Source organism: Brassica napus, chromosome A1 (assembly GCF_020379485.1).
Source record: "Brassica napus cultivar Da-Ae chromosome A1, Da-Ae, whole genome shotgun sequence".
Classification (NCBI taxonomy): Eukaryota; Viridiplantae; Streptophyta; class Magnoliopsida; order Brassicales; family Brassicaceae; genus Brassica; species Brassica napus.
Window position 1 is genome coordinate 8,970,875 of NC_063434.1, and position 14,333 is coordinate 8,985,207.

Below are 14,333 nucleotides of genomic sequence, written 5' to 3' on the forward strand. Positions count from 1 at the left end.
TGTGGGTCGAGATGGTATAAATAGACGTGAATCATAAATTGACGAGAATCATATATGTAATATTTTCATAATTTATAATATTGTACATAATATGTTAGCCTTATTAAAAAATTCCAACAGTTTATTAAAGACATGATAAATATAAATTATAGTACTCATTTTAAGTTAAGTACAAAAATCTAAAGATTTCAAAGTTTTTCGAATGAAAAACATGTATTCTGAAAAATTTTAAAATATTTTTAGATAGATATTAATTACTATAATTTATGGGAGTCAACAAATAATGCTATACTAATAACTCTTTTTTTTTTTTTTGAAAAATCTATCTAATACTAAAAGGGTTATATGAGGAGTAGAGAGGCTGTCCACGTCAGCAATTAATTCAAGCCAATAAAAACGTTTTATTCTGCCACGTCATAAGAGCCTCAAGTCGACAAGTATGAATACTAAAAGGGTTATATGAGGAGTAGAGAGGCTGTCCACGTCAGCAATTAATTCAAGCCAATAAAAACGTTTTATTCTGCCACGTCATAAGAGCCTCAAGTCGACAAGTATGAAAATCTGATAACATCTCTGGGCCAATAATAATTTTCAGTGGCCCACTTGAACCCCAACTCAGAAAAACCTAAACTCTGATAACATAATTATCCATAATCTTTTTTTCTTCGTCGTTTGGAGGACTCACTGCAATTCACCGTTATCACACACAACCCACACTCCCTCATTCAATTATTTTCTTAACTCATTCCTTGATGGTTTCGTTTCAACTTCCTCTATTTCTCCTCCTTTATAATTGAATGACGGCGACGTAGTTCACCTTAGAGTAGGCCAGATTCTTCCGGATCTGTGACAAAGCGTTATATGAGGGATTCAGGTCGCGCCATGGAGCTCCGATCGACGAGCTTTGCCCATGGGCGGCGTTGTGATAAGCCGTCGCGGATCGAGGTGGATAGGCGTGAGAAGAAGGTATGGAAGGCGGGAGTGTTGATTGGTGGCTGAGCTTGAACAGCTTGCTGATTGGTGACAGGGAGCAGTGGTGGAGTGGACATGGCGGTGGCGCGTGAGGTTAGGTACGACTGATTTAGGCGAGAGGTTTGGATCTTAAGATTGGAAAACAAAGAAGTGCAACTGGTGGATCAGATCTGAGAGAGAAGCCATGAAAGAAGAATAGAAGAGAGGTGGTGAATGTGAGCGTGCCAGGAAAGGGTGTGATGAGGATGATGTCTGTGTGAGAGAGAGAAAGAAAAGCCAAAGAATGTTCTGTCTCAATACCTTCAAGTCACGGGTTCGACATTTCCGTTTGCCTTTTTTTTGGAATCCTTATACCTGGATCAATTTTATTATTTTGTTAATCAAACTAGACATGGCAAATTAAATACCAAACCAAATTACAAAACTAAACCAAAAATAAGAATAACTATTTTTATATTTCTAACATCCAAAATATTTGGAGTTAAAAATCAAATGAATACTACAAAATATATTTTAGATTTAAAACTATTTTAAAACTAAAATATTTAATTTACCTATTTTCAAATTATTTGGTGTATTTAAAATAATTGAAATAATCTGATTTATCTCTCTTTTTATTTGAACCATCCAAACTATTCAATATTTATAAATTATATCAAATATATCTAAATTATTATTTATGAAGTGATTTTTAACATTCGAGCTCTCATGTTAAAAGTTAGAGTGATTAATGTCTATGTTACTCTTAATAAATAATTAACACTATCTATTATGTTAGACATTGTCAAAAAATAAAAACATATTTAAAAATAGAGAAAATGACTAGGATAGCATTAAAAAATTTTTTGTCACAAATATAGCATCTAAAAATAAAAATGACCAAAATAGCACTTAATGTTTTATCAAAAGAGATAAATATACACTTATATCTCAATGGTAAATTAATTTAGACATTAGGGTTTAGAGTTAAGGGGTGGAGTTTAGGGTTTAGAGTTTAGTTTTTAGGGTTTAGAGTTGGGGAATGGGATTTTGGGGATAAGATTTCAAATTTTGAAAAATAAAAAAAAAAAAAAAATTCAAAAATAAAATGCTATTTTGGTCATTTTAGTTTTTGAGAGCTATTTTTGTGACATAAACTTAGAAATGTCCTATTTTGGAGATTTGCCCTTAAAAATAAAAATATAATTATTCTATATACTGTGTTATTATCAAAGCAATTTCTTTTTATCAAGAGCCCTCAGCTACGTTCTGTTTTTAAGAATCCAGCTTTGGTTTCGCTGGGCTATATCTCTTTTATGTGGATGCATTGTGAAAAGGGGATTCATTCAAATTTTAAAGTTTTGGGCAAGCAACAAGGTTAGATCCTCATGTCCCTTCTTTCATAGATTAGTCAACGCATTCTATTGAAAGTGATGTAATCAACATTACAGTCTGAAGTATTTAGGAGTTGAATAAATCGACTTCAATAAATTGTGTAGTTATTAGTTGGCTAAGCTATGATACCAACCAAAAGATGAACTCAAGGCAAACTTAACCTACTCATCGGAATAAAACCATCAAGACAAATCAAAGCTATAGAAAAATAAAAAACTCTTCAAACATCTTTCTATTTTTTATTCATGTTTTAATAATTTTTTATATTACATCTTCAAATTAATTCTTCCGCCAAAATCTATCCTCATCAATTAATTCATAAACTAGAAAAATTGGTGTACAACATATAATAAAATCTTAATTAAAATAAACAATGAAATTTGATTTTTTCATAGCTAATCATCTAGAATTAAAATATTTAAAAGTACTTTCCGCGCGTAGCGCGGACAAAGACTCTAGTTATACTAATAACTCTTTCTTCAACTATTCTGCAGTGGCCGCGAGAATTTCAAAATTTGAAAAAGAAGAAGAAAAAAACTTGTGTAAAACTCTCCATTCCAATCCGTTCAGTTACCGGCGACGCCGCTTCCTTAACCGTCGTGGTGACCATGTATAAGAGAGACGATTACGTTCGAAATAAACCCGGCGGTGTATTTTCCAGATGGCAGGTACTCACTCACTCCCCTGAATCCCCCTATCGGGTTTCAAGAAGCTCACTGATTCGGAGTTTAGGCGGCTTTTGCTCCGTCTCTCTTGGAATTTTATTTAAAGATTTCATTTTTAACGACTACCACCGTTTCTCTGTTAGATCTCCGATGATTCTTTGCAATATCACTTGTGCTTCTGTGTTTTTTCCTTCCAGGGTTTTGCCCGATCCATGCTTCTGCCTAAACCCTTTTCAGAAACTGCAGAGTTACGGAGGACTGTAGCTGACTACTCCTTAATCTCTCGTGGTTTAGCTCCAAAGGTCACACCTTTATCTTCTTTCATCACATTTCAACTTGTGTTCTTGTTGGATATTATCAGCTAACTAGATGCCTTAAGTCCCTATCATCAAGCTAATCTCTTTCTCTTACGGAACACAGATTCTGAGAGAAGCCAAGGGTAATAGGGAAGATTTGAGAGTGGGAAAAGACTTTGTAGGTAGTAGATACAGAGTCCAAGAATCTATCCAGGGTCTTGGTGTAGCTGTCAACATTCATGACGCAGATGACATTTCTCATGGTCAAACCGAAAGCTTTAGAACTCGGCTAAGGTCTTACGGTAGACCTGTTCCCTTGCTTAAGAAACTTGGAGACAATGTGTCTCAAACGATTACTCAGAAGAAAACTGGCGGCAGAAGCAAAGACAAGAAGCATGGTTTTGAAGAAGAGAGAGATGTCAGCCGTGTGGAAGCTGAGGAGAATAATACTAATAGTGTTCATGCCTCGGTACTTAGACTCAGTCGGTCCAGACCTCAACCTGTTTTAGAGAGACATGATGATATTGTTGATGGGTCTGATTCTGCTTCTGTTTGTGGAGTCTTACAAGAAGATGGTACTACTTGCTTGACAGCTCCAGTCACAGGAAGGAAGAGATGCACAGAGCATAAAGGGCAGAGAATCACATGTGCTCCTCCTGTTAAAAAACCACCGTGTGAAGAAGAGACCGAGGAGATCTGTGGAGTGATTATACCTGAGATGGTACGTTGCAGAAGCAAACCTGTTTCAGGGAGAAAACGATGCGAGGATCACAAGGGAATGCGAGTCAACGCCTTCTTTTTTCTGCTCAACCCAACAGACCGCGATAAAATCCTCAAAGAGGATAAGTCCAAACCCGAGACACGTACAAGCTCAACGAACCAAGAGGAACCGCGTCAGAGTCCTTCATGTGAAGCTACAACGAAGAATGGTTTGCCTTGTACAAGAAGCGCTCCTAAGGGAACCAGAAGATGTTGGCAGCACAAAGATGAAGCTTTAGACCACAGATCATCTGAAAATGTTAAGTCAACAACAGTAGTCTGCGGCGTAAAGCTGTACACTGGATCGGTCTGCCGGAAACCTCCAGTAAAAGGACGGAAGAGATGCCAGGAGCACAAGGGGATGAGAATCACATCTTGAATAAGCAAGCATTGTAAGCACCTAACAGACGTGTATGAGTTACACATAATAACTAAGTAGGTACCAAGTTATAAATAAGAAGCAGCTTCTTTGTTATTCATCATTACATCGAGTCTCTCTTAGTTTCCATAAAGGCTATAAAGCAAATTACATATTTACATTATATGATTCATATCGTTTTCAAATGGAATTTTAACACTGTTTATTTGGAGGAACATAGCTTTAACTTCCCTCTACGAAAAAAATGGAATGTACACACTTCCAACTAATAATCTGTGGTTATTAAGCACCACAAAGAATCAGATCATGGATGATGATCTTAGAATCAGCTTAAAGTGTTTCTTTTCCGTGTGGTCCTATCTTCTGCCTCTGTTTCCTCTCGTGAAGGGACTCTCAAGTGCAGCTTCATAACATCATAAACCGTGAATCCAATTGCCACTGATGGTACAACCTAGAGAAAGAGATTGTTATGTTAATAATCAGTCCATTATCTTAAAACCAAGACAGATTCATGAAACTAACTCTCAGTCAAACCTTAAGGTAATTGATGCTAAGCCCCGAGAAGAGCTGCTTCCAACCTTCTTCTCTAGCAATCTTGACAAGCGTCTGCATTGTCCCTCTTCGTACCGTTTCTTCCTTTGCCGCTGCGTATAGTCTCTCAACCTGCATCTGTCTCCTGACAACATCGAGAGGGTACGTTAACGTCTGACCAAGCAATCCAGCGACCGATCCACAAACGAGTTTCAAGGAAATGTCTTTCTTATGCTCTGCAGGGACGTGGCGTTTCATCTCCTCGTAGAAGTAGAACTTCAAACCAGCGTAAGGGAAGATCCCATACATAGAAGGAGCTAAAACACAAGACAACCAAAGAAAACATCAAATCTTTCTTCACTCTTAAAAAGTTTAGAGAAGACGTTAGTGAGTCCTAAGACATATGTACCTACACCACGATATAGGCCACGGAATCCAGATTCTCTGTATGTCCTCGAGAAACAATCGGTGATTCCTCTGTACACGATTTGTTCCATGGGGATAGTAACAGCTTTGGCTTGTGCTTTTGCTGAACCAACAACCTGCACTGCTAAGTTCTCCATGAGCCTACTTATGTTTTTTTTTTCTTAACTCGAGGCGAGACGTCAACATACCTGATAAGCGAGCTTTGTCCGAACAAGGTCAAGAGGGTAAGTGAAGAGAACGGCAGTGCCACCAGCGAATGATCCAGCAACGAGATCAAGCAATGGTCCACGAGTAGTTTCAGGGAAACCGAAGATGATCCATCTCCTGTATTCCTCGTAAGCCATGTAATGAAGAGCAGCGTAGGGAACTATCCGAGCAACACTTGCACCATTCCCACTGTAAAAAATCAAGAAAACAAAGTTTTAAGAATCTTGAATGAGCCCTCAGATAAATCTACGCAAGACAACGTACATACCGATAGAAACCCATTAAACCTTCAGTTTTGCCAATCTTGTTGATGGATCCCATGAGTCCTATGCGTTTAAACTCGTCCCTTCTTGTCTGAGAAACATCAATTACGAATTAAATAAACCCCAGCTAAGCTAAGCGATTCAATCCGAGTTGGTGATCTGACGACGAGTCGATTCAAGTTGGATGGAATCATTTATACCTGGAAAAGAATCTTTATTCGTTCGAGTGGAGCTACGGCGGTTTTAGCTATACCGCCGGTGACGCCGCCGGCAATAAGCTCCTTAGCGAAGACGGGCATGGAATCAAGAATCCCGTTCTTCTCTTCGCTCTCCCCCATCGAAAATAGGTGGAGAGAGAAACGAAAAGATGATGATGTTAAATGGATCTTCTTCTTCTACTTCCTCTCCCTCAAAGAATCTTTGAAGAGTTGAAGTTGAAGGGAGAAGGAGAAGAAGAAGAACTGTTCTTTCTTTTTTTTTTTTGTCAAAGAACTGTTCTTTCTTAATTCCTCAATCTCACCTTCTCCGGCAAGTTAATGCAAATATTATTCTCCGTTAATTAAATTATTATTAACTTCTTCTTTTTTATTATTCGTTTCTACGTTTTTTTCATTTTTTTATAATCAATAGTGACTTCAAGAGTCGAACATGTTTTAAAGTACGTTTGTTTGTTGATGTCGGGTTGTCCGAAAATGAGAGAAACGGGGCTTGGACTATTTCTTTAGCCCATTAGTCGGCCTACTAAGAAGTGGACAATATGGACTTTGTTTACAGATGCTACTTTGGGAGAGTCTTATCCATATAATTCCAAAGGGCTTTCGAGGTTTAGTATGTCCAGGAAAGATCAAACCCACTCGCACAGTATGGCTAGCCAGTGTACACTCAGGGGGTTCAATTGACCCATGTCAATTTTTGCAAAAAAAAAAAAAAAATTACTTGTATTTCTAAAGAAAAATCTGATGAATGTAACCTATTGACCCTTGCAAAATACATTTGTTATCATATTGACCCCTCTAAAATATAATTCTGCCTCCGCCAGCGGCTTTTATATATATATATATATATATATATAGCTCAAAGTAATTCATCTTTGTAAGTTATAACACATATATATTGTGGATCTATGCTCAGTGGCAAATGTAGGTAGAGGACTAAGGATGCAAAAATGCACCCACTTTTTTCCTTTTAAAAAAGGTTTTGTACAGAATTTTTACTTTTGCCATAATTTTAACCAAAACACAGTTGTGCACCCATTGAAAATTTTATTATGCCTTCTTAATTCTGTACATTTGTGATGTTGTCCATCTAATTTGTATATGTACTAATATATGCACCCAATAATAATATGTTCTAGATTCTCCCATGTCTATGCTCCTTACATCACTCTGACCTATATATATAGAAGCCATACTGTTATTTCATTGAGAGAGCGACCTCCATGAACGTAGTCCCCTAACTAGATGGGGTTTGAAAACCGGTTCTGCTTCAATTTTCTTTATTATGTATAGATTGTTGTTGTTTGAGTCCAGTATGTGATATGAAAGATGATTTCTATTGATCAGAGTATACACATATTTATACATCGTACAAGAGAGATTATAGGAGGAGATCAAGATGATTGATACACAAGTATAGAAAGAATATACGGTAGTTATATATATGATCTTCTTTCCTTAATATGCCCCCTCAAGATGGAGGTGCCTTGGCAACACCAATCTTGGATGATACTTGGATGAAAGGAGCTCGGGCTAACGGCTTAGTCAAGGCATCGGCTAGTTGGTCTTTAGATGAGACATGAGCAACACGGAGGGCTCCAGGCAGTTACCTGGTTTCTGATGAAGTGATAATCTAGTGCAAGATGTTTCATTCGCGAATGAAAAACCGGGTTTGCACATAGATAAGTTGCACCTACATTGTCACAATATATCACCGGAGGACCCTTTATTTTGATGCCAAGCTCAACCAAAAGAGAACAAATCCATCGAAGTTCAGCTGAAGTGTTAGCCACAGATCGATATTCAGCTTCTGTTGAGGATCAAGCAACTCCACTTTGCTTCTTTGAAGACCAAGAAATGGGATGCTTACCAAGATAGACAATGTAAGCATTGGTGGAGACAAAGTCGTCAGTGTCACCTGCCCAATCCGCATCCGAGTAAGCGTGAAGAGAAGAGGGGTTGTCGCGACTGAAGAAGAGACCATGGGAAGCAGTACCAGCTAAGTAACGCAGGACTCTTTTAACAGCTTGCCAATGTTCCGAAGTTGGAGCATGCATGTATTGAGACAACTTATTTACTGCATAGGAGATATCCGGTCTCGTAAACGCAAGATACTGAAGGCTCCCTACTGCTGAGCGATATTCCTTGGGATCGGTAAGAGGAGTACCCATCTTAATGGTAAGCTTTGGATGTGGCGCCATAGGTGTAGAGACGAGATGAGCATTCGTGAGTTTGAAACGAGAGAGAAGATCCAGAATGTATCGTCGTTGTGTTAAGTGGAGACCGGTGGAAGTTCTGATTGCTTATATACCAAGAAAATAGTTGAGATCCTCGGGCTCCTTAACTGAAAAACGTGTGGCTAATGAGTCCAAAATCTGCTGAAGTAGTGCAGGGTCGTTGCCAGTAATAAGAATGTCGTCGACATATATCAACATGTAGACAAGACTGGAACCACGACGCAAGATGAATAACGACGTATCCGCAACAGAGTTAATAAAGCCATACTGAATAAGGAAGTTGCTGAGTTCCCGATACCAGGCCCGTGGCGCCTGTTTCAGGCCATAGAGAGCCTTGTGTAATCGGCAGACATGGTTGGGAAGATCAGCATCAACAAAACCAGGAGGTTGGACGGTGTAAACTTCTTCCGTTAACGTACCTTGAAGAAACGCGTTGTTGACATCGAGTTGCTTGATCGGCCATGAACGACTCACTGCGATATCCAAGACAAGACGAATTGTAGTGGTTTTGATCACGGGACTAAACGTTTCTGTATAGTCGATGCCTGGAAGCTGAGTATAACCCCGGGCAACAAGACGAGCCTTGTACCTACGAACAGAGCCATCTGGGTTATATTTGATAGTAAAAAGCCAACGACAGCTGACCGGATTCTGATGTGGTGATGGGGGAACAAGAGAGAAGGTGCGGTTCGCAACGATAGAGTTGAACTCAGCGATGACGGCTGGTCTCCAATTTGGGTCCGCTAGAGCTTGGGTAATAGTTGTGGGTATGAAAGGTTGGGATTGAGTGAGGATGGTGGAGTAGGCGTATTTGGAGTTGGGTTTAGAGATACCTTTCTTGGCACGGGTTGTCATCGGGTGTTGGTTTGGTGGTGGTTCAATGGCGGGTGGAGCCGAAGACGTTGGTGGATTTGGTTGCGAGGAGGAAGAATGGTTACTATTTAGTGGGCTTGAGTTATTTGGTTGGGCTGAAGGGAAGGGTGTGTGGGTTGTAGTGTTTGTGGGTTCTGTTTGGGCCTGGGTAGATAGGTTTTGGGCCTGGGTATTGGTATTTGGTTGCTGGGCCTCAGATGTCTGGTTAGTGGTTGAGTTTTCTGTAACAGGTATCGAAGAGGGTGAGACGGGAGATACGGGAGGAGACGGTGATTGACATGTACTCGGTGGCGTCGGTGGCGGAGCTGTAGCTGGCGGCACAGTTGTAGTCGGAATTATTGTAACCGACCTCAGCAGTAGGAAGAGAAGCGATTTTGGTGAGAGATTGAAAAGGAAACGTGTCTTCAACAAACCGTACATGGCGTGAGACATACAAGCGAGAAGAGATTGGATCATAGCACAGGTACGCACTCTGTGTTAGAGAGTAACCAAGGAAAATGCATTTTGTAGATCGTGGTTGAAGTTTGTGATCTTGGTAAGGCCTTAGCCAAGGGAAACAAAGACAACCAAAATTTTTTAGCTTTAAGTAGTTAGGCTGAGATTTGAAAAGAAGAGAGTATGGAGAGTTTAGAGATAGAACCGGGGTTGGCATTCGATTTATTAGATAGACCGCAGTGGCAAAGGCGTAGGTCCAAAAAATATTAGGAAGTTTAGCTTGATGGAGGAGAGAAAGACCAGTTTCAACAATATGACGGTGTCGTCTCTCAGACAATCCGTTATGTTCTGGTGTGTGAGGAGGGGTAGTGAGATGAGTAATACCAGATTCAGAGAGAAAGGAGCGTAAAGCAATGAACTCTCCTCCATTATCAGAAAAGAGAGTGCCTATTTTGGTTTGAAATTTATTTTCTGTGAGGGATTTAAAACGTATAAACGTCTCTTTGACATGAGATTTCAGCTGAAGAGGATAAAACCATGAGTATCTAGTAAAATGATCAACTATCAGAAGATAGTGTTTGTATTTGTCAATAGAGACCACTAGAGAAGTCCATAGATCAGTATATAGATATTCTAATGGTCGAGTAGAAGAGATAGAAGTTTGAGCAAAAGAGAGTTTATGACTTTTATTAGATAGGCAATCAAAACAAGAGAAATTGTTTGAAACAGAATCTGAAATAGGTAAAGAAAACTTAGATAAAATAGATTTAAGAATTTTGGAGGAAGGATGGCCAAGCCTTGAATGTCAATCAGAGTATGAAGTTTTGACTGTGGGGGTAGCAAAGAACGAGACTGCTGAGGTATTCACGACTGGCCACTCGTACAGCTCCTTATTTGTATGTTCTTGGAGTAACCGCGCCCCCGAGGTCAGATCTTTCACCTGGAAATGAGATGGGAAAAATTCAATGGAAACTTGGTTATGGTTACAAAGCTTATTAACTGATAATAGGTTCTTTTGAATGTTTGGAACAAGTAAAACATTGCTTAATGATAAAGGTTTGTGATTTGTAGGAAGGGAAAGAGAACCCGTATTGGTTATCTGAAGACCGCTGCCGTCACCAATGAGCACCTCTTCACCACCAGTATAGGGTTGATGGAGCGCAAGGTTGCTGAGATCCGAGGTGATGTGGTGTGTAGCACCACTGTCGAGAACCCAAGGTTGTGGTTGATTCATGAGAGCCATGTTAGCTCTTGGATTCCATGCTGCATTTTGATACTGAGGCGTTGGAAGCAAGGCCGGTTGCGAGCTCTGCTGGAACTGTTGGAGCTGACTACAGCGCTTGGCAGAGTGTCCCTGCGTGCCGCAGATCTGGCATCGTCCAAGGTAAGGTCTAAAAGTCCTCTGTTGATTGTTAGATGACCCATGATTCCATGTCTGAGTTGAGTTGTTGTGTTGACCAGATTGCCAGTTTTGGTTGGGACATTTTTGATTTTTCTGGGGAGGGCGAGAGCCATGGACATAGTTGGCTGAGATCGGAGTCACAGCCGCAGGTGTGGCAGTCAGAAGCTTAGCCTCATAGTTGATGAGCTTCTCATGAAGCTCTGTGAGAGATGGAGGAAGATCGCGACCCTCCGTTTGTTCCACGACCGGTTTGTAAGCATCAGGAAGCCCTTGAAGAATGTAATCGATCTTGTCTTCTTGGTCTAGAACCTTACCAAGAAGAGCGAGCTGATCAAAACGGGTGGTAAGTCCTTGGAGATACTCATCAACAGTCTTGTCTTCTTTAGTCCATTGTTTGATCTGGTTCACCAGTTGCTTGATGTGACCACGGGTTGGTTTTGCATAGGTAGAGGATAGAGTTGTCCAGACGCAAGCAGCTGTGGACGCCATGGAAACAAGAGGCTGGATGCTTTGAGAGATGGCTCCCAACAGCGCACTGAAGATGAGTTTGTCTTGTCTTTTCCAGAGGAGAAAGGCTGGATTTGGAGTGGTGACATCATCTGTAGTGACAGTAGCTTCTGGTGCGGGAGCAGATTCATCAAGATGATTAGAAAGTTCATACCCATCAAGAAGGGCATGTACTTGGCGGCTCCAAACAAGATAGTTGGAGGCAGTGAGCTTAGTGATGTTCGACATGTTGATGTTCAAGAGGGAGGTGGTAGAAGGCACGATGGTTTCAACAGGAGAGGTGAACTGACTGTTATCGGAGGTAGCCATCGGAGAAAAAAGAGTAAATAGAAGAGATATTGCAAGAAGAAGAAAGCGGCGGAAAGAAAAAGAATTTAGGTCTAGTATCGATGCTCTGATACCATATGTGATATGAAAGATGATTTCTATTGATCAGAGTATACACATATTTATACATCGTACAAGAGAGATTATAGGAGGAGATCAAGATGATTGATACACAAGTATAGAAAGAATATACGGTAGTTATATATATGATCTTCTTTCCTTAATATCCAGTGTATATGAAGAAGTATACGTAAAACCTATAACCTGCAACCTTGTGTGTAAAGAAATACTCTAAGACAAATGTTTGTTAAAGTATCATTACTCTAAAGATCCGAAGTTATCAGTCAATAAATCAGAAAAAGCAACTTGGCATATCTCCAATGATATATTAATATCTAAGTTGCACACTTTCACGCGTAGCAACAATTTAATCAATCACATTTGCTTTATTTGCCTGTGTATATAACGGACGTTTAGACCTAATTGAGAAACTGGAGTTGCTCTCTTGATTGAAACCGGACAGTAATATATCGTAGGTGTTTAGTTTACTTCTTTCGTTATCATATTACTGGAATTCACATAAAACAAACGTTATCTATGAATGTAAATGCCACAAATTAAAATCATGGTTGAAAAGCATTAACCGATTATTTGACTATTTATACTATCAGAATGTCTATTTGGTTATTTTATCATTTGTGAAGGTTAATATCAGCAGAATTAACCATTTTTAAATGGTCATCTAAATAAGTAGATTATACATTTACATGTGTATTAGTGCGCATATGAATCGGACAGACTGTCGTATTATCTCTTCTTACATTTGTTTATTTAAGTTTTTGTTTTTCTTCTTTTATATTTTATTATATTTTGTGCATGAGAATCTGTGTCAAGTGGAAGCTATTAGCTATGTTGGTTCATAATTCATTTTCTACATTTGCAAAAGTGAAACTTCATGATATATACGTACATATCTTGATGCCCATTCACGCATTATTCGACAATGATTGAAGATCCTAAAAACGGTACTAGCTAGTTAACTAGTTCAGTATGCGATATTAAACTTACAACTTGCATACTCCATGTGTGTTTTTAATTCTCGAGGCATTTTGTGTTCTTGATCATATTTACAACTAATGTCACAATTATTATACAGCCATTCATATTTAAAAAATACACCCATTTCTGCTGAAAAAATTAATGATGTCCCCATATATACAAATGCATTCTTTCACAAGTTCCAAGACCGTATGAGTATAATAATTGTAGTCAATTGCTCCACAGCTTGGGCTGATAATGCAAGTGTGAATCATCAAATTTATGTTGGAACCCCGATAATTAAGAAGCATCTAATTAATTAAGGAAATTTATATCTTAGTCCGGACTATGAAAATCTAGTCGCTAATTATTTTTATAGCACTTAATCACTATACCATTATAGTTTTTTCTTACCAATATAAAATTAAATATATAGACTTTAACGTAATCTGAACGTCATATGCATGATTTCCAATTACAATCCAGTATTGTCACTAGACTTTTCAAAGTGGAAGAATTCTACAAATGCGCTTCCAGCCACTACAATGTAGATGTAAAAAGTAGTTTGTAATTCGGAAAAGAAGATCCGGTTGCAAACACATTGTACAAAGCATGTTTAACTTTTTTCCATGATATTTTTATCAGTGAAATGATATATATATATATATACTACACGTAACATATAGATAGCAATTTAATTACGTACATTAATCTATTACATGGTTTTTTATTTTTGTGAATCATTATTTTAAAATAATATGAAAATATATTGAATCTATAGTTAGTGACACAAAATAACAGAAGTTTTTTGGACTAAGCTGTTTTGGGCTAAGTTATTATGATATAAATAACAATTCTAAGATACAGCGACACCAAAATTGATATTGGTGAGATATAAAATGCATACCAATAAATTGCAATACTATCCATTAATATTTTTGAATAGTGTATTCTTCCCGCTATTTTTATCTGTTTGATTAATTATTTATCAGAGCATCAGGAGAGCGGTATATTTTTCCAATAACACAAAAAGGGTTAGCACTTAAATCCATAGTTTCAGAAGATTAAACTCTAAACTACCTATATTAATTAGCGGAAAAAGGTAAGGAACTAATATCAAGAATCTTATCTCATTGTCATGGCCATATAAGTATGAACTGGACCTTATCCTTATGGCGTGATCAGCGTGTGAATGCACATAAATTTGGCCGGATAAACATTTTAAATTCATGAATTTGTATTTATTTAAAAGATTGTTGAATTTTTCATTAACTGCTCATGGAATAAAAATAAATTACGAAGTTACAATAGTGTGGCTAAAATTTTCAACGAAGAAAAGGCAAGTATTGATGACTTTACATGGATATGAATAATAATAATATAGATATCTAATAAAAAAAAGATACTCATTCCGTTTCATAAAAAAT

At 38.3% G+C, this 14,333-nt stretch overlaps 2 protein-coding genes across 3 annotated transcripts; one reads left to right on the forward strand and one right to left on the reverse strand.

Moving 5' to 3' along the window:
* The first annotated feature begins 496 nt into the window (after nucleotides 1-496).
* LOC106444366 (protein EFFECTOR OF TRANSCRIPTION-like) lies at nucleotides 497-4,650 on the forward strand. 2 transcript variants are annotated; one of them, XM_048742309.1, is made up of 5 exons: nucleotides 497-1,285; nucleotides 2,239-2,328; nucleotides 2,841-3,014; nucleotides 3,209-3,313; nucleotides 3,432-4,650. In XM_048742309.1, exons 1-5 carry the CDS (start codon nucleotides 1,256-1,258, stop codon nucleotides 4,443-4,445), a joined length of 1,413 nt encoding a protein of 470 aa, XP_048598266.1. In that variant the 5' UTR covers nucleotides 497-1,255; the 3' UTR covers nucleotides 4,446-4,650. The 2 variants fall into 2 exon arrangements, with proteins under 2 accessions (XP_048598266.1, XP_048598268.1); XM_048742311.1 differs by lacking the exon at nucleotides 2,239-2,328.
* Nucleotides 4,517-6,407, reverse strand: LOC106444378 (mitochondrial carrier protein CoAc2). The gene is made up of 6 exons (XM_013885859.3): nucleotides 6,073-6,407; nucleotides 5,878-5,963; nucleotides 5,591-5,798; nucleotides 5,386-5,518; nucleotides 4,980-5,293; nucleotides 4,517-4,896 (listed from the first exon to the last, which is right to left on the reverse strand). The coding sequence occupies exons 1-6, from the start codon at nucleotides 6,208-6,210 to the stop codon at nucleotides 4,771-4,773; spliced, it is 1,005 nt and encodes a 334-aa protein (XP_013741313.2). The 5' UTR covers nucleotides 6,211-6,407; the 3' UTR covers nucleotides 4,517-4,770.
* Nucleotides 6,408-14,333: the final 7,926 nt, after the last annotated feature.